Source organism: Manis javanica, chromosome 2 (assembly GCF_040802235.1).
Source record: "Manis javanica isolate MJ-LG chromosome 2, MJ_LKY, whole genome shotgun sequence".
NCBI lineage: Eukaryota > Metazoa > Chordata > Mammalia > Pholidota > Manidae > Manis > Manis javanica.
Window position 1 is genome coordinate 224532730 of NC_133157.1, and position 19765 is coordinate 224552494.

At 47.1% G+C, this 19765-nt stretch overlaps 3 protein-coding genes across 19 annotated transcripts in view; 2 read left to right on the top strand and 1 right to left on the bottom strand.

Annotated features, from left to right (window-relative positions):
• The window catches only part of AGO2 (argonaute RISC catalytic component 2), a 113353-nt gene extending 100039 nt beyond the window's left edge, over window positions 1-13314 (top strand). For all 13 annotated transcript variants that reach the window (XM_073230293.1, XM_073230294.1, XM_073230290.1 and 10 more), the window contains 2 exons: window positions 1179-1378; window positions 1626-13314. In XM_073230293.1, coding sequence (XP_073086394.1) covers window positions 1179-1378; window positions 1626-1734 — 309 coding nt within the window. In that variant the 3' untranslated portion in view covers window positions 1735-13314. The remainder of the gene's footprint in view (window positions 1-1178; window positions 1379-1625) is intronic.
• A 2693-nt stretch (window positions 13315-16007) lies between these two features.
• On the bottom strand, window positions 16008-19460 carry CHRAC1 (chromatin accessibility complex subunit 1). 3 transcript variants are annotated; one of them, XM_037023178.2, is made up of 4 exons: window positions 19313-19460; window positions 17738-17864; window positions 17018-17158; window positions 16008-16929 (listed from the first exon to the last, which is right to left on the bottom strand). In XM_037023178.2, exons 1-3 carry the CDS (start codon window positions 19457-19459, stop codon window positions 17049-17051), a joined length of 384 nt encoding a protein of 127 aa, XP_036879073.1. In that variant the 5' UTR covers window position 19460; the 3' UTR covers window positions 16008-16929; window positions 17018-17048. The 3 variants fall into 3 exon arrangements, with proteins under 3 accessions (XP_036879073.1, XP_036879072.1, XP_036879071.1); XM_037023177.2 differs by having other exon boundaries at window positions 16008-16940; XM_037023176.2 differs by having other exon boundaries at window positions 16008-17158.
• A 163-nt stretch (window positions 19461-19623) lies between these two features.
• The window catches only part of TRAPPC9 (trafficking protein particle complex subunit 9), a 588199-nt gene continuing 588057 nt past the window's right edge, over window positions 19624-19765 (top strand). For all 3 annotated transcript variants that reach the window (XM_073230280.1, XM_073230285.1, XM_073230286.1), the window contains exon 1: window positions 19624-19756. In XM_073230280.1, the coding sequence (XP_073086381.1) occupies window positions 19624-19756 (133 nt within the window). The remainder of the gene's footprint in view (window positions 19757-19765) is intronic.

A 19765-nucleotide genomic window follows, 5' to 3' on the forward strand; every position in this document is an offset into this window, starting at 1 on the left:
AACCTGGAATTTGAGAATGTGCTATCAGCTTCGTACTTGTAATACTCCCTGGGAAGTGTGGGAACTTCCACACCATTTACGTTACCTTGGATCTGGAACAGGGCTTTGGCAAACTCTGGCCTGTCTTGGGACTGAGAATGGTTTTCTGCACGTTTAAAGGGTGATTAGAAAGAGAAAGGGTAGGTTTTGGAGAGACCGGTGGCCCACCATCTGTAAGCCTCAGCAGCCCAGTGCAGTTGGAGGCTTTGTGCTCGGGAGCTCTTTCCCTCCCCGGGCTTCCCTTCCAGGGCTGGAGCCCTCACCTCCCGGGCACTTGCTGGCCGGGGAATCTCTGGTGAGGTGCATGGACCTGGGCCGCACCTGCTCTGCCGTCATCACGGGCTCAGCAGACCCTCGTCCCCAGGGTACTGGGTTGCTCACGGGCCCTGGGGATGACCCGAAGCAGGGTACTAGAACGTGTGAGTAGTTAGTCCTAGGGCAAGAGCGTCTGCCACTTGCCGAGCACTGAGAGCCCTCACACGGACAGTGGTAACTGGGTTGGAAGATTCCAGAGGGATCGTGCGGGCTGGCATGGGCAGAGCAGCAGGCGGGCAGGCAGGCAGAGAAGCCACCAGAAGACCCGCCGTGGGCCTGCTCTGCACTGTCGGCGCTGGGTGCCCCGGGCAGAGCAGTGCAGCAGGTGGTGCTCTGAGAGCCATTAGGACTCGGTGCTGTTGGGGGCAGCACAGTGACCACTACCGGATCTTCAGTTTCCATAGATTTCAGACTATGCAAACTGCGTAAAACAACACACCAGGTCAGACTCCTCTTTTAAGTGTTATTGTTAATATGTAGCTTTTATTAAGAGATTTTTTTCTTGCCTTTATAAGTAAAATAGTATAGAAAACTAGCATGTACAAAAACACTGTCCTCACAACCACCGTTTGTATGTTTTACGTCTTTCCTGTGATTTCCCTGTGTGTAAACAGGTATGTGTATAGTGTATATAGCACCAGCAGGGGGTCCTGATGTATGCAGTTCTGATGCCTTTTCATAGTAAAGTGTGATGATCTCATGAGTCCTTAGGCTGTCACACATCCTCCCACTGTCCGGGAGGAGCTGGTGGGCCACCATGCACATTTGCAGGTGAGTCGTGGACTTCTGTGTGTCACCCCTCTGACCCTCTGGTCTGCTTTTAGGGGACAAGCAGGCCTTCCCACTATCACGTGCTTTGGGATGACAATCGTTTCTCTTCCGATGAGCTGCAGATCCTCACCTACCAGCTGTGTCACACCTATGTGCGTTGCACACGCTCCGTGTCCATCCCAGCACCAGCATACTATGCTCACCTGGTGGCCTTCCGGGCCAGGTACCACCTGGTGGATAAAGAACACGATAGGTGAGTGGCATGCCTTTCCTGGCTTTAGGTCACATTGGGGGTCATTTCTGAAACCCCAGCATGGGAAGCAGTTGGGTCACAGTGGCTGGAGCGAACTGTGACATGGAAACCCCAAATGCCAGCGTCTCCCCCACCACTTGGTAGCTGTGTGGCTGCCTCCCCAGATGTCTTGTGCATGGTCCTAATTAGTTATCAGGTGCATTAAAGGCTGCACTTCCTCTTTCTTCCTCTCCCTGTATTCCTGCAGTGCTGAAGGAAGCCATACCTCCGGGCAGAGTAATGGGCGAGACCATCAGGCACTGGCAAAGGCGGTCCAGGTTCATCAGGACACGCTGCGCACCATGTACTTTGCTTGACATGTTTCAGTGTTTACGATCGTGTACCAAGTTGGATTCACATGAGACCAGCTACACTCAGACCAACAGTTGCCCAGCCCTCCCGTGACAGCCAGCATTGAACACGAGATGTCATTGATTCTAGCAGATTCTCCATTTTCCAGAATGCCTTCCGTCCCAGATTTCAAACTTGGATTTTGAGCTGCAGACCTGTATGAGACCCCACTGTCGTAGGAAATATGGTTTGCCAAAATCTATAAGCTGCTTATTAAAATAGAGTCCCCTGTTTCCTAAAAATCTCCTAAAACCAGTCTATGAACTCAGGGCTTTAAAACATTTTTAATTTATTTGGTCACTCGATTTCCTTGTTTTTAACACAAGAGTCTATATGAAATTGATGGGCTCGAACTAGTTGTGAACGTTCTCTGAGAGCAAAAGCAACACAAACACGATTGTGGTTTTAAAGCCTTGAACATTCTGATGTTGTCACTAAAGTTTATTTCAAAGGGATACTAATGTGCTCCTGGCTTGGTTCACACCGGGACCCGAGGGCAGGGGCCGTGCCAAGGTGCCCACGGGTGTCTGTGTCTTTTTCTGCCACTGCCCGCCTTTCACTCAGCTCAAAATAAGGAGCGGTGGCAGGAAATGGGCCATGTGTGTTTACGACATTGGTAGGTCCAGAGAGATTGGCAGACAAGTGCCATTTTAATAAAAATTTATTTAAAAAAAGAAAAAAGACAATATGCCGACAGTCTAATCATAAGATTTGTCCTATAGGACTGTGACATTTATTTTCCAAAGTTTCTAAAGAATACGGGTCTGTGGTGATAAATACAGTACAATCCTTTTTCACTGTTATGTCTTTAATGTAAAAGAAAAAATATATATATCTGGTTTGCAGTATTAATGTGATAGGTAGATGCTGTTTTTCATTTTTCATTTGATTGACTACGGGGTGCTTATTGTGATCTGTTCAGCATATCAAGAGTGTTGCGGAGTCTGGAGGCCGGGCCACCTCTGTGGTCCTCAGTGCTTACGGACAGGAGTATGCAAATGACTCGTGTGACCGCAGCCCGCCCCCCTCGCGTGATTGTGTACCCTGCCCTCAGGAGGACCGCGCGCCCTCCCTGCCTCCTCCCTGTGTGTTGCTCGGCCGATTAAGCACAAGTGGAATGTATTTATTCTTCCATTCCTGGGAAACAAGTCCATGTATCAGAGTGCAGTTCTCTCTGTGTGTGGGTCTGGGATCTATGCACTGAGACGCAGGAAGTCGTTGGCGGTGGCTCTGGCGGGCGCCTGGCCAGCGGTCAGTGACAGCCTTGCCCTCGGGCAGGATGATTGCAAAGCCAGCAGGTGAGGCAGCGCCTTCTGCTAAGATACGCCTTGTGGGCCCAAGACGTGGGTTTGCCAGTCTAGAAACCATTGCACTACGTGTGGCGCGTGGCCGGCTTCGGAAGGGCAGCGGCAACGCCCTCGTCAGCAGTTTACTCGGCTCCGCGGAGAGAATCAGGCGAGCCTTCCCCCAGTGCTGCGCTGCGCCCTGCAGGTGACCTCGCCCCCTGCCCGCGGCCCTCCCCAGCCCAGCCTGACACTTACCTCCGGCACTGGCACTGCGGTGGCGGGAAGCACCCTCCCCGTCTCGCCTGCCGGCCGAGCTGAGCGTGGCGAGGGCGCGAGTGGAGCGGGAGAGGACTTGCGGCCTGCATTTTGGCAGCAGTGACAAAGGGATGACTATTATTTGTGAAGATATATACTCAAGAGTGATGTGTGCGCGCGTGTGGCGTGTCTGTGTGTGCATGTGGGTGTCGTATTAATGGCATTAGTCTCTTGCTGTATCATTTTTTTTTTTTTTTTTTTTGGTCTTGAAATGACAGAAGCCTCTGCTCTAAGAAATGTCGCAATTCCCGTTGTTTTATTGGCAAGTGGCACTTTCTCCTATTTTCAAAAGGACACCAATAAATACACTCTTGGCTTAAGTTACCAGGAGCATTCAAGTTTAAGGAGGGAATCTTTTCACTAATACACTTATAAATTCTGGAATTAGGTTAGTTTTCTGCCAAAATTTGGATCATGCAGAACCGTGTGTCTCAAAGGTGTCTCCACCACCTGCACCCGGATCCTCGTGGCTGGGACAGAGGTCTGCTTGGTAAAAATGTAGACTCCTGGCTCTGCTGCCAGCCTCCTAAATCAGGTTCTCCAGGGCTGGGCGCCTGCATTTTACACTGTGAGCCGGGTTCCGGGGCTGCCTCCTGTTGGAACCCCTGAGCTGGAGCGCCCTGGAGGCCCCCTCCTTCTAGCGCTGAGGGCCCAGCAGCGAGAAGCTCCCCGCTGACATGGGATGTTTTCTAAGCTGATACCTAGGAAAGATTGCATACAGGCTGGCAGAAAATGAGATCTAAATTTTAAAAAAAATCATTTTGAAAGGAAAGTTTTCCTTTTAGTGGGCCAAAGTACTTTGAGAAGGGTACTTTTTATAGCCACGTGTGCTGGTTTTGTAGAACTTTTAATACTAAAGGCATTAATAGACCAACCGTCTCCAGCTGGGTTAGCTGCACACCTTTGTATATGTCTAATGATGCAGAATTCAAATGGCTGTGGTTACAGTTTCTCAGGTAAATAATTGTTCTCCCAAATTTCTACCAATCCCCCTTTATTAGGATACATTTTGAGACAGTGTAAAACCTCTAAGTGCAGTAGAGTAAGTTCATGCCCTGTGCATATGGAAGCCGAAAGGGCCTCTTTCTGCCTGCTGGCCGTGCTGACACATGCACAGAGTCCCCTCCAGCCCACGCGTGGCCACGCCGGGCCTCCAGGGTGGCTCCGTCCCCCGCCTGCGCTGACGCTCTGCCTGCGCAGGCTGGAGAGGTGTCTGCCCGGAACTTTGCCCAACCCCACTGTTAAGTAAGGTGTGCCTTGCTTTAAGCAAACTGAATGTGAACATTTTGATGTAGAAATCTGGATTCATTTAGGGAAAAACACTGGGATTGATCTTGTCTCTTTAAAAGAGGTCTCCCTAGGTTCTTATTCTGGTACTCTTCCTAGTAGATTTTAAAACATTCACTTTAATAAAAAGTAATGTATTCCCATCCCTTCGCCACGCTCTATTACATTGGACAAGCTCTCGCCCCGTAACTTAGCAGTGAAAGCCCAGGGGAGCTGTTTAAAGTCGCCGTTTTGTAGAAGAGCCCTTTGGAAATGCTGATTCCGTGTGCTGTTTATGTCTCATAAGCTCAGATATTCCTAGTTCTGATACGTTTTGTAATACCGGGCATAGCTGTACTTTTAGAAAGGGATTGTTTTAGCTTTGGTTTTCTCTGTTCTGAGAAGTGCTCACGTACACACTTCTGATACTACACTTTTGGGTCTTTCTCTTTTCAAGATTATGTCGCTGTTTGGTAGTGTCTCGTGCTCCCTGGAGTGAGTGTTTGCCCTCCGGACCCCCGGACGGCCCCTGGCCGCTGTGGTGGTGTGCCCGAGGGGCGCTGCTGGAGACGGCCACCTCCAAGCTGGCTGAGGGGCTGTCGCCACTGCCGTCTGACGCTCACCCCTGGCTGTGGAGGGCCCAGGAGAAAAGCTTGGCTCAGTTCCTACAGCAGAGTTCAAGGGGAGTTTTACTGGTGGTGTGTGTTGTTATTTGTGTTGTTAAATGCAAACGTTGCTATTTATTTTTGCCTCTCTGCTCTGGTGTGATTTGGCCATGTGGATATCCAGCGCGTGTGGTACCTGATGGATATGATAGAAAAACCATTTTCCCCAACTTTTATAAATTACCTAATGTTTACCTTCAAGCTTGCTGGATGATTTATTTTTGAAAGCCACAAATGTAATTTTTCTGGATGAATTGTTTTTCTTCTATATGCGGCAATGTAATTTTACATTGATCTGCGGGGTGATTTAAATTTTATTTTTACAAGGCAGTTTTTCAGTCAAATTATATATTTATACAATATGTTGAGGCTAGATCAGCACAGCGTCGTGCAGTTGGGACCCCAGCCTGTCTCTGGGAGGCCCCTGGGGCCAGGGTGGTCCCCCTGCTCCAGCTGCTGTGGAAGCACTGGCTTGTTGTGTGGCTCCGGCAGGATCTGCGTGCGGTCCCTTGGCGGGACTTCAGTCTGCTGGACAGTTAAAAGGATTTTTCGTGGGCATTTTCCTACATCTAAGGCAGGGGCGTTAGGAGGGGCTTTAGAAGTTGACATAATGCGGACAGTGGACAATCCCAGCAGCCCAGACAAGCCATAGAAATCTCCCTGTGACCTCTCATCTCTCACACTTATGAGAAAAGGAATGTACAATTGATACAAACTTCCTCAGTGTTCGTACACCTCTTTCAGAATGCAAATACTTCATTCATAGGACAAGCCCTTTCCCAGAGTCCCAAAGTAACTGAGAAGATCCTCTGTGGCTGCCGTGCCAGCAGTTTTGGCTGCTGTGAAGTTTTTCAGTGTAGACATAGCACACCTGTGACTTTGTAATGGGCTGTCCGTGTCATACACACATGCTGACTTTTTTGTAAGGAAAGTTTTCAACTCAAAATAATTGCACTGATTTTTTGACAACTTCCTTTTATTATCTCCAACTTTGCATCTGCTGTACTTGTTTGAAATGATTGTAAATAGATATAGGATAGCAGAAATGACAGGAATACAACATGTTGCTTTGTTTGAGTCATTCTACCACCGTTTTCAGTATTATTGTAGAGTTGTGTGGACTTAATTCTGTTCTCGTTAGCCTTGTGTCTGTTGACCAATTTGTGAAGGACAAATTAGCTTCATTTTCTTAGTTTTCTGAAAGGAAGTTTGCAGTCTGTTGAAAGGAGTTGAGGTCTGAAGGTTTAATCGTTTGAACATGTTTCTTGTCCATTTAATTCCTTGTTATTTTCCATGACTCCCTAAAGTATTTTCTTCTAGTTCCATCCAGCAGTTGGCCATTTGGATTGGAAGCACCTGTATGTTAACAAGTCAGGCTCTCCCTTCTCTCTGGTCAGCCATCATTTTAAAGCCATGAGGTCACTGTTGTGTCAAGGGTGTCATGGGTGGCTGAACCACAGCTGCTCGGGCCCCTGGCCGGCACTGCTCCTGTGTACCCCATGCTCTTGCTAGCTTAGAAGTGTGTGCTCCGGCCCAGGGTGTGATTTTGTTCGTGGTCAGGCTGCCCAGGACCAGACACACTGAGGAGCTATTAGACACAAGCCAGTGGTCTGAGCGTGTGTCAGTGTCACATGGGCGCCGTCGCGGCATCCTCACTCAATGCTTTTTTGGATATGTTTGCCATTTTATTGTCTAAAGTGAATGTATTGGCTTAGCCAAATCACTACAGAAGGTGGTTTCTGAATACCTTTTAGTAAAAAAAAAAAAAATTAATGCAGATACAGGCTACCTCTGAATTCTCAATCGATTTATATTTGTTCTTAAGCTTAGCCATCCACACTGAACATAGGCAAAATGATGCTGAATAAACTGAATTGTGGACATCTCTCTGTTCGGTTCTGGCTTGAGAATGTGTGTGCCATACTGTGACCCGGGGGCAGTCCCCTCCTCCCCCTGTGAGGTGTTGGGGGAAGACCAGGGACTCCTCAGGGCTGACCAGGAGGACTCCTCTGAGATCCCAGGATGCTCAGCAGCCAGTGGGGATAACGTGGGAAAGCGCTTCTGCGCGGTCCTCACAGGGTGTTGGGGCGCCCCGCGCAGGGCCATGTGTGGGGAGCCTTAAAGTGGCTGCTGCCCCGGCTTTTCACTTTCCTCTCCAGTGTAAGGAAGCACTTTGTTTTCTGGGCATAAAAATGGCATTTTTGTTATACAGAAGGGTTGAAAATGGCCCCACTGCTCTCTTCTCCCTTCTCACACTCCGTGTAAAGTCTGGAAGGTGCTTGAACACGGACTCCCATGCAGATGATACATTTAAAAAGTAGCTGCATGGTTTCAACAAACAGTGCAGTTAACTGAACTGTGACTTTGGAGCACTGAGTTTCTGTCACTCCAAACCTAGAAGTGATCTAAGGTTAGAAAGTAGAATGTTCTGTTCGAATCCTAGGCCCTTTGTTGGAAAGGGTCAGGGTCCACGTCCAGCAGTGCAGCGGGACTTCCCACTGCTGGCACCCAGGCCGTGTGATGCCAGTGGGCAGGACATCTGTCCTGGGAGTGTCACCCATCTGAGGGCCCCTCCTGTGACTAACCACTTTGCTGTCAGAAGTGCCGCCCTCTGCCTCCTCTGCACTGCGCGTGGCTGCCTGGGCGTCCGGAACACGTCCGTGGCTTGCTCTTATGCCTTGAGGGGCAGGCAGGACGTGGCTCGGTGACAGTCTTATTGGGCATGTGGAGGTGGTGCTGCCCCCCTGCTGGGCGCTCACCAGACTTTGATGTTGGCCCAGAGAGGCTCTAAATGTATCATTATCTGGAGTTAATTGCGTTTAACACTGTTTTTGGGTTTTGATGCTTTTCATGTCACGTGGCATGCATTCATTCTGAAAGAGCCAAGTGTCCTTTGCAGTCTTTCTAAGAATGCTCTCTAATTGTGCGATCGCACTCCTCTGCAGACCCAGACCGCCTCAGGATGCAGGGACGCTGAGGGCGGGTGCCCACAGTGGCTGCGGGGGCTCGGGTCGGCCTTGCTCCCAGCCAGAGGCCCTCCCAGGGCGGCCTGGGGACACTGCCCAGCAGCCCTGCCCTCCATCCAGGAACGCGATCTGTTGAACTCAGATCTGCCCGTCAGCTTGGTGTACGCAGGTCTCTGCAGTCCTGAGGTGGGCTCTCCTACCATCTTTGCGTTCATGGAAGATTGTTTTAAAAAAGGGGACTTAAGATTACTGGTGCTTTTGTTAACACTTTTCTATCTTACTGGTTGATGTGAAAATTTTAGATAGCTTACATCTTTAAATGCCCTTGGTGGTGTGACTGAAAGGTCGAGACCTCACCTCACTTCCGTCCCCCTTCCTGGGGGTTTGGAGGAGGCTGAATTATCTCATATTTACAACCTCCTTGGATTGACCTAGTTCAGAGTTAAAGCTAAAACACCAAATACGAGCTCTCCCCCCAAGTCTCCAGGAACCACATGTTGAGGCCACCCTTGTTCAGTACTCCTGAAGCTTCAGCATCCTTAAAACCCTGAGTTGGCCCCGAAAACCTCCCATGGGCCAGGGGCGCTGTGCACACCAGCTGCTTGGCTCCTTGGCACCACTTGACAGAAACGGGCGTTCGCGTGGGGGACCCCAGGCTTCTCTGAACTCTGGAGACGTGGGAGTGGTTCTGACGGGGCGGTGGTGGGGGGCAGGCCCCCCTGCCCCACAAAGCAAGTAGCGCCCAGGCCTTCCTCTGGTCTCCACTGGTACCAGACGGAGCTTGTTCTGAAAGACCCAGTTTCAGCCTCTGTGCCTTTAAAGTCCAGTCCTCAAAGTCCTTTGAGAGGCATGCTGGGGCCGCCCTGGCGCCGGGAAAGACGCCGTGCCCACCTCGGGTCAGCCGCCGCCCCCTGCCTCAGAAGCCCCCTTTGCCCCTCGGCTCCTGACTCGTAAACTGTGATTCCCACACTGCCTCGCGGCAGAACATGTCAGGCCCCAGCTGCGGGGCCCGTCCCACGTCCTGACCACGCCTGTGTCTGCGGCGTCCCGGGAAGTCGGCGCAAGACCCGACTCAGGCAGGCGTCGGCCACGACGATCAGCAGAACCTGGGCTTTTTTTCTCATAGTCACGCAACAAGAATATTTAGCGTAATGGAACTAGATTTTTAGAAAAGGAATTGGAATTGTGTTTTGTGAACTGCGTGTGAAGTCCTCAGATGTAAGGTGCTATTCCGCCCTGCTGTCCTTATTTTGGAATGCTTTTCATCGCCGTCGCTCTGTTCTGTGACGGGGACACCGTGGACTTAGGTACGGGTGTCACCTTGAGCTGTGCACACAGGACTCCAATTTTGACATACCTAAAATGCAATTTTTAGCACTAGGTCTTTCATGCCAGGTATTAAGCAGTTTCCTTGGCTGATGGTCTAATTAAAAACCACCTTTCCCTGTGAAGGGACGATTTTATTGCTTTTAAGTGGGGGAAGTAATCCAATGTCATTTATTTTTAAGATGTATACAAACTCCTGGGCTCCCCCCGCCCGCCCACGCCCGCGCCCCGCACTGAGAGGCGGCGGCTCTTCCCAGCGAGGCCCTGGCTGCAGGGGCGGTACAGCAGCCCGTTCCTCTTCAAAGCCAAATACACATGTGACTGAAGTCCTGGACGTGTATAGTTTAGCACTAAATTGAAATTGAGTCTTGAATTTGATAGATTTTAATGTAGCTGTTGAAGGTATGAATTCATGTTTTATAACTGTAGAAGCGAGTGAGTTTTTACTTTTTAAAGTTTTAAGAGAATAATTGTAAGTTTCTGTGCAGCAAAGTGGCTAATTACTCATTAAATACAAGAAAAGAATGTAGTGTCTAAATCCAGATTTTTCTTACCTCTACTACACTTCAGATTACTTACCTAATATGTATTGAGGGGTTTTTAACCCTGACTTTTATCAGCTTTTCTATTTTTATTTTATTTTTATAAAATAATTGAAAAAGAACCAAAAATGAATTCAGAAATTGTTCTATAGGTAGATATCTTGCCCCTTCTTAATTTTTCCCCCGCAACAAAACATTTTAGAAGACATTTTGAATCAAAATGTATTATGACCATTTAAAGTTTACTATTTTCTAAGAAGCTGAGCAGCTACAAGGGCCTTGTTTCAGGTGGTACTGTCCGTATTGTCTCTGGACCCGTTTATACCTGTGCGGTGCGTGTGTGTGACGAAGTCTTGTGCTTGCAGTATAGAAACTGTGCAGTGCTGTTTCGTAAGCTGACCGTTCCTGTATAAACTAGTATTTATATACATTAGCCTCTCTGTATAACTTCTCATTTGCTACATGAATTGTAAAGTTGATTATAAAATTACAGTACCTGCTAAATACAATTCTGAGGCTTCATGTCCTTGTCTTTAGTTTAATACCATCCTGCGTGTTTTGAGGATTGAGGATGTCCAATGCTTGCATGATGCTAGGTGGTAATGCCACTTTAAATTAAGCCTTAATCAGATGTTAAATTTGTAAGTTTCAGAGTATGCAAAAATATTAGGCAGAGTTTAAAAACTGCTCAGATCAAGATGCTAGATCACAGTTCAACAACTTTCTCCAGAGTTAGAAAGGGAGACGTCCAGCGACACAGGTCTCCATCCGCCTCCCGCTCGTGGGTTGGTCTCGGCTGGCGCAGTTGCTTTGATGAAAGCAGACCATTATGCATTTCCATGGCAGTCAGTCAAAAAGACCTGTTCTGAAAGTCTTGAGACTTTTTCAGGGTTATTCTTAAATGTTTGATCTTTTTTTTTTCCTCCAGCCTGAGGTTTATTTATGGCTGACAGAGAGTATGATTTGGGCATAAATCTTATTTGCAAACCTCATGTTCTAAGCTTTCTTCAGGTAGTGCCACCTGTCATGGCTTCTGCATACGATTACATGGATTTTTGTTTTTGTGAAAGCATCTTAAATTTAGACATGGAATGGAGGGGACCCAGCTTTCTCTACAATGTGGATCTACCTCAGTTAAACAGTTGGGTGCTATTTTACTAAGTCTGTCAAATTAAATTGGAAAAAGTAACCAAACAGTGAGATGTAACTCCGCACGAAGCTTGAAATCACAATTTCTGTTTATTTAATAACATTTTTTATTTATTTTGTGCCTTTTGTGTTGAATCCTAATGCATTGAAAATATCAGTATGAAATTAAGTATTTCATGTTGCAGGTGGGAAGGAAAGCTCAATTGGCCATGGAACTTGATAGGTGACCCCCAGCCAGCTACAGACATACGTTGGAATCCCAACTGCCCTCTTATGAAAGGAAAAAAGAAAAGTATGTCCAAGAGCAAGTGTAACATTTTACGAATTCCAAACTCTTTGATGCATATATTTCCAGCCAGCACTTCATTTTCTGTGCCAATGGAGGGGCCGCCAGAATCAACTGCCGGTAACCCTCCTCACTGCACTTTCTGCCATTCATGTCCCCTCTTCCTCGGCATTATTTTACTAGGCTTATTTCATAAGCAGCGAATGGACCATCGGCAGAGGAAGGGGAGGCCCTCATGGTAAGGGGGGAGGCCTGCATCCCACAGCAGCCCCAGGGTTTCCGTAAGTTAGGGAAGCTTCCTGGCAGGGGAAAAAATAAGAGATCGATGACTTTCCATGCTTTTGTATTTGGCAGTTTAAAATTAGACTTTTCCTACTATGGCGATCTTTTTTTAACTTAATTCTTTGGAGGTAACAATATTTTGGAGTCTTAAAAATTTGATTTTATACCAATAAGAAAAACTAGGGAACTTTCCTGTAGTATATAGTTTTACTATTTTAAAGAGATTTCTGGGTTTTACAAGAGAACCAATAACATTCCTTAGTGGCAAAACTTTGAAAGTTGATTTGGGAGGCTTTTTGCTGCAGGATCTCAAACAATAGGATGATTCTAGTTAAATGTTTTTCATTTTTAAACTTCCATCAGGTTGATACTTAAGCTGTATTTTGTAAAGAGTACATCATCCGTCAGTATGCTGCATATGAAAATCAGCGTTGTTGCACTTTCTCAGTAATAATAAATGCCCTACAATTGGCTCACTATTAAGCATTTGGTTTTTTTACCTAAACGAGTACTTTGGGGCAGGTGATTAAATTTATATAGGTACCTCAAGAAAAAGAACCTGACTATGCTGCATTTTGTTTTGTTAGCTTTTGTATGTAGCATTTTGTTCTGCTCTTATTGTTTTGATATATGCTTTTTGGACCCCAATGGACTGTTGACAGAAATTTTAAAGTCACTCTTGTAGGGATAGTGTTTTTTTTTTTCCTTTTTTAATCTTACTGCAATATCTGGTTCAAAGGCTGCCCACCAGTAGAGTAATACTTCACCTACGTACACCTGAGGAAAAGGGTACCATGCTACCAGCAGGCAGCGGTGTCCCAGCCCCTTCTGCTCATGCTGCTTTGTTTTCTCCATGTCACCGAGCGGCTGGGTAAGTTATTTCTAAGGTCAGACTTAAAACACCATGGCATCTTTTTTCAACACAGACCTCACAAAAGCAGCATTGAGTAAGCAGCATGATTCTAAACGTATTGCTGGCATTAGGCAGCCAGATCGGCCTGGTCTCTCTGAAGAGCCGGTCTTCACATTTCTCCATTCCCCGGCACTCACCCGAAACTGAACGGATGGGGAGTGGTCCTGACTGACAAAAGATAAACTGGTGAAGAAAGCTCAAGGCTGAGACACTGAGCATCTATTGTCGTGTTTAAGCTTAGCTGGGTCCTTTCGAGTTTGTTTGACAGCTTACTAGGTTAAGTAGTTTGCACTATTTTTGCAATAAATTCATGGAAAACCTAACAGTTACTTGTTTTGTTTCTTATTGTGTGTATATAAACTAATACTAAAAGTTTGGCATAGTGTTTTTTTCACCTCCTTACATAACCCTTAACATGCACAGAATGCTGTAAATCTGATAAAATACGATGTGAATGATATTTTATAAAGTTATTTTGTATGGTGTCAATTTTGTTTTGCCTCATAGTATGTCAGCAAAAAATAAAATAAAATTCCTCGTATTTACAGTGGCTTCTCCCAAAGCTGTTCAGTTACTCGCATTTACTTGGGTCCTTCCTTCTGCAGAGGCTCCAATTCCAGGTTTCCGAGGTGGGCGTGTGCCTTCAGCGGTGGCTGCCTAGGGACCTGTTCTACAAGCACTGTGCCTAGTCCTTGAACAGTATCCCCAACAGAGCTCGGCATCACCCGAGAGTTTGGGGTTTGGGATGAAAACCACAGGAATGAATTACAAGAACAGAAGGTGGCATCTAGAATGATTGGGTGTTTCTAGCAGCGATGAGGAAGTGCGAAATAAAAAGCCATTCCACTAAACCTGTCAGGTGCAAAGCCATGAGCCCCACATTGTGTGGGAATCAGAGCTGACCACCAGATTCTTGGCCTGGTGGGTCATTTGACCCCCTCTGCCCTGGCTGTGTTTGCACATATTGGCACCACTCTGAAATCCCTGGTGGCCCCTCTGGGCTGGCTTTGACTCCACTGTCTGTCCTGAAAAGACCACGTGGTACTGGGAAGGGAAAGGACACTGGATTAAGAAAGCCAAAAAATGGCTGGAAACCCCTAGGGTGCACACTGTCACTGACACAAGCCAAGGTTGTGTTCCTGCTTAAAGCTGTTTTTTTATTTTTAAGAATATGTGCTCATTATAGAAAATATAAAAGAGATGAAAAATTTAATCACAACATTGATAGCTGTCATGATCTGATTGGAAAAAACCTGAGTGTAAAAGAGCATGTGATACGAAGTAGGAAAAGATTTCAGAAAAGAAAGCTCCTGGGTCAGAGGATGTACAAAGGATGTTTTTGTTCCATGAAGGGTAAGAAGCCCATTTTAGTATGAATGGAAGGTTAAATAGAGGAAAGCAGGATATAAAGGTCAGTATCAAGGAGCTTGAATGCTAAGGACTTACCTTCGAGAGTGGGGAGAAACCACTGTTCAGCTGCATGGTCCATGGAGAGTAGTCGGTTTCTGTCCCCACTCCACGACTGCAGGTGGTTCCTTCACATGAATTTCTATTCCCTTTCTTAAGATGTGGATGACTTTATAAGTTGACATGAGGATTACATGAAACTACACAATGCACAGAGAAAAGATTTGGCCCCCCAGTGGCTTCTCCAGTATCGGCTGTTTTTTAAAAACATCTGACCAGGAAAGGGAGATGAACCTTCATAAAACTGTTCTGATAACCTGACAGCAGCATGCAAGGTGGAAGGAAAAGAGCCGCTGTAAAGATGGGGAGGAAACGAGTTAGGAAGTGACTGTCATAGGGCAGCATGGGGTTCAAGGAAGGCCCTCCATGAGCGCTCCCGAAGTAACTGGATCTGAAGTGCTTCTGACGGGTGAGGATGTGTGTGCTGGTCACAACCAACCAGTGAGTATGTCCCCTGCGGATTTCTCAATGTCACATTACTGTAAGCAAGACCATACCATTCACTTAAAAGGTACTGACATCAAGATCTTTGTGACTTCAGGTTTGATGATGAGTTTCTAGATGTCAAGCATGATCTCCAAAGGAAGAAACATAAACCGGACTTAATCAAAATCAAGAACTTATCAAAAAAATTCCTGCTCTTTGAAAGATGCTGCTAAGGAAAAGATAAATCACACACTGGAAGAAAATATCTGTAAATCCCATGATCTAGCAAACAACAATGTATTAGGAATATGTTAAACTCAACAAGAAAAGCCAACAAAAAGATGGGCAAGAAATTTGGACATTTCACCACAGAAAATATATAGATGGTATCTGCATCATTTGTCCTTAGGGAAATGTAAATTAAAATCTATATCCACTCAAATGGCTTGATTTTAAAACAAACTGGTACTGAGTATCGCAGAGGATGTGGAGTAACTGACACTTGTTCAGTGCTGGCAGGAATACAAAATGGAGCGGCCACTTTAGAAAACAGGGTGGCAGTTTCTTATAAACTTTACACACATCTCCATTCCTAAGTATATACTGAAGTGAAAAGAAATCCCATGTTCACACAAATCCTATATACAGATGTTTATAGGGTTTTATTTGTAATCAAAACTGGGAACAACCCAAATTGGGAGTTATTTTTCAGCTGGGGAGATGGATAAATTGGTATATCCATGCAATGGATATCCTACTCAGCAATAAAGAGGAATGGACAACTGGTACCTGCAGTTCAACATGGATGAATCTCAAACACATTATGCTAAATATAAAAAAGCTATACTCAAAGGCTACAAACTATATGATTCCACTGATAGGACCTGGAAGTCTGAGGCCAAATCCAGCCTACTGTTATCTGTGTGTGGTCTATCTATAAGCTAAGAATGGTTTTGATGTTCTTTAAAGGTTGAAAAGAATCAGAGTATTTCATGAACTGTGGAAATTATGTAAAATTCAAATTTCAGTATCCAGAAATAAAGTTTTATTGAAATAGAGCCACACTTGTTCCTTTTTGTTTATCTTCTGAAGCGCAGCGGCAGAGTTCGGTTGTCAGGACCAACTGTAGCCCACAGAACTGAAGGCATTTTTCGTATGGCCTTTTCCAGAAAAAGGTTTGCTGCCCCCTGCTGTAAGGGCAGAAAACAGCTTGTGGTGGCCAAGGTAAGGACAGGAATGAGTGTGACATAAGGGAATTTGGAGGGGGTGACAGAACTGCTTTATCTTAATTGTGAGAGTGGTTACACGACACTGAATTAGTCAAAACTTGGAACTACACACCAAAAAAAGCAGGTTTTTAAATATTTTATTTTAAAATTTAAAAAACAAGGGATAGAGAACATGAGTGGTTGCCTAGTACTCTAAGGGACTAACTCCTAGCAGGGCACAGGGGAATACTTGGGGTGATGGAACTTCTGTATGTTAACTGCTTATACATGCTACAGTTTGGACATTAAAGAATGATTTTAAAAGCCAAAAATTTAGCCTATATGGAAAAAAAAACTGGGCTTATGGAACCATTTCTCTTATGGGCAGTAAAAACAATTACTATGCGTGTAAAGAAACAATAGGAAAATGAGAGATTTTCAATATATGAAATTAAGGAAAATATGCTTATGCATAAGTTATATTCTTATAGTTGATTTAACAATTTCACTTGACATTTTTCTCAGAATAAGCATCAGAAAAGCTCAATTTTAAATTTCACAGTCTCAGGTAATAAGGTGTTAAGAATAAAAAAGGGTTCTAAAACTAGTTCCAAAGTTCATTACTGTAAAAATATGTACAGATTTTAATTTAAAAAAATTTTATTTCTCTATAGTTAAAAAATAAGTTTTGGACAAATAGTCAAATTTCCTTGAACTATAAAAATTAAAATGTAACACACTACCCATAAACTATACATTTAACTAAAACTGGAGCTGTTTACAAGAATTTCAAAATACACATACGTGATTTACACAACTGGTATTTAGAGGCCTTCAAAATCTATTTCTAAATTAAGTTAAAATTGTCTTTGCCTCTATGGCTTATAGCTGCAGCAGATGACAATGTCCAGCTCCCAGGGAGCCCTTTCCTGCTACCCTGTGACTGCAGCGTGCGCCTGTCAGATGAGGCTCCTGTGGCGGTTACCTTCCTTCTGGCTGTTCACGGGGTAGGTGCATTAGATGCTCTGTCTCAGCCAGGAAAGAATACAATGCACTTGAAGGCTCTGAAAAGAGACTGAAGTCACAGTGTCACTGACGGTGCTGAGTACTGCTTGCTTCAAAGCAACAGAGCTAATCCAAGAGGGTCCTCACCGGGCCGGTTTTTAAAGCACTTCCTTAATGTTCAGGATTCTGCTTCGTCACCATCACTTTCACCGTTGTCATTCTCATCTTCCCTCTTCTCTTTAAGCGTTTTCAGATATTTACTAGCTAAAATCTTCTTTGGCAATATATCTTAAAAACATAAAGCTAACGTCAGCAATTGGTTATGGCAGACCATGATACCCCAATGCGAGTTTCAAAACGTGTCAGTTCTTGTTTTGACCTCTAGAATAGGTTCCAAAACAAGACGTAATTCAGACTATGCTTGTGGGTGAAATAGGGAACTAGCACCGTCCCCTGACTAATGCCGTCACGCGGCCTGCAAACCACGCCGCTCCGTGCGGGTGGGACTGAGACCGACTGGCCCCAAGGGGCACTCAGGCTCGCTCTGGCTGTGGCCCCACGCCGCTGGCTGTTTTCTGGGGCAAGCAGACCAGTCCAGAGTCGCCTGTTCGGTGGCCAGGAGGGGTCTGGGAGAATGGGCCTGCCGGGTTCATGCAGGTGGTTGATGGCATTATTGTTCCAGGTGAATCACATTACAAACACTCAAACAGGCAAAACTAAGAATTCTTCCAGTGCCGGGTCACGGTAAACTCTGGCCCAGAGAAAGCAGCAAATGTCTATTTCAGTGAAAGCGGTCGGGGGTGAGGGGGAAGGGGGGTGTAAATGACTCTGCATTTTTTTAACCAGAATGTTTCAAAGGCTAAGTACCTGCGAGAAACTGGAACGTCTCTGATTCTTCTGCAGTACTTGATAAGTCGCTGTAAGCCAGCGCTCTCTTCTCTTTTCCACTGCCGTGTCTGTAGGAATAGGCGGCTAGATACTGAACAAAGAGTTCCTAAAACAGAACGAAAAAGTAAAATGGAAAGTGTTGCTTTGAAAACTTATCACAGGGCTTGGAAAACTAAGTTATGTTAAATTTAGATGACTACAGATTATTTTGGTTTCTCAAAGTAATCACTAGGAAAAGGAGAAATGTAAGACCAGAAAGAAAAGCTGTATCGAAGTTGGCAGAGAAGCAGGCATTTCCCCAGGGTTTGTTTCAGATTTTCTAATTTATGAAAGATACTTAATAATTAAACAATGAGTCACCAATGTTTAATAACCAGTCTGTAAATCTGTACAGTAAAAAGGAGCCAGAGACCAATCAGAAATTTTATGTGGCTTGGGAACACATTTTTAGTTCAATACACTTCATACACCGTCTAATGGTCCGCCTACAACTGTAATAATCAACCTGAAGCTGAAAATTGACCACATTTCACATTTCGCCCATGCACCTTTCCTAAAGCGACGACTTGGACTAAGCCTCTCTCAGTGTTTTCACTCTAACCCCGTGTTGTGTGGCTACCAAGGGATGAAAGTTCCTGAATAAGTCTTAACTTACGAAACTGTACAGGGAAACACACATATCCCATGATTACATACTGAGCAGGCAATTATTTTGCTGGCCTCTAAGAAAGCATGGCACTAATATCCGGCGTAAAGCAGGCAAGAAATGTGACCTCCCACTTTCCTTAGCTCTAGTCCAATATTGTTGGGACAATGCACTTGATTAGGAGGGGTTTGGGAAACAATCTAAGAAAAGTTAAACCAATTTAAGATTGCAGTGTAAATGCGGCCGGTGTAATAGGAAGGGTTCTGGCATAACGCTGTCAAGCCCAAATCGAGAGACATTTATTCATTTCGCACCTAGGAGGGTGCGGCGTAACTAAGGTTCATGGAACTGCTTCCGTTCCGGCCCGGGGACGGCCCGCCTCGGAGATGCGGGGAGCGGGTGGGTGGGCGGCAGGGCCGGGCCTTCCTCCCGGAAGCCCGCGGGCCCGCGTGGACGGCGCCCGGGCCCTCTCAACGGACCGTTTGAGCAGGTGGGGCCCCCAAGCCACGAAACGAGCCGGAAGCGAGGAAAGCGTAGGCTTCGGGCTGTTAGCCCCGCGACGTGGGGAGGAAAAAGTGGCCACGCCCGCCCGCGCCCCGGCCCAGGCACCCCCGCGCGAGGTAGGGCGGGAGCGGCGCGCGAGGCAGGGCGGGAGTCGTGGGCGGAGCCAAGCGAGGGAGGGATCGCGGGGACTGGGGCGCGCGCGCGCGCGCCGAGGGAGGGAGGGAGGGGAGGTGGCCCGCGGCAGGATGCGCGCACGCGCGAGCCCGAGAAGGGGAGCCGACGGCGCGCGGGCCGCGGGGGAGATCCCGCAGCGCGGCGGACCCGGAGGGTGGGGTCGGGGCGGGGCGCGACGGTTCCGGGCGGCCCCACCCCGACCGCACTGCTGCCCGCGCGGCCCGCCTCACCGTGGCCTTGGCCGTGAGCACCAGGGCTTCCTGGTTGATGCTGGACACCTCTGGGGAGCTCTTCATGATGACCCGGATGCGGGACAGGGGCAGCGACACGAGCCGCTGCTCGGCGCCCTTGTCTCTGCCCACGGCCGCGTCCGCCATCTTTGCGGCCCTCCCCCGCGGCGGCAGGCGGACCCTCCGCGAGCGGCCGCGACGCGGCCGGTGCGGGAAAGGCGGCCCGCTGCTCCGTGGGAGTTGTAGTGCCCGAGAGGCGCGCCCGCGGGGGCCGACAGCCGCCCTTCCGGGGCCGGACTACAAGCCCCGAGATGCCGCGCGCCGCGACGGCGCGCAGGGGCGGGCGGCGGTGTGAAGAGGGCCGGCGGGCAGGCGCGCCGGGAGCCGAGGGCGGCGGTCCCGGGCGGGGCCGCGGAAGCAGGCGCGGCCGAGAGGAGCTGAGCGGTAGGTACG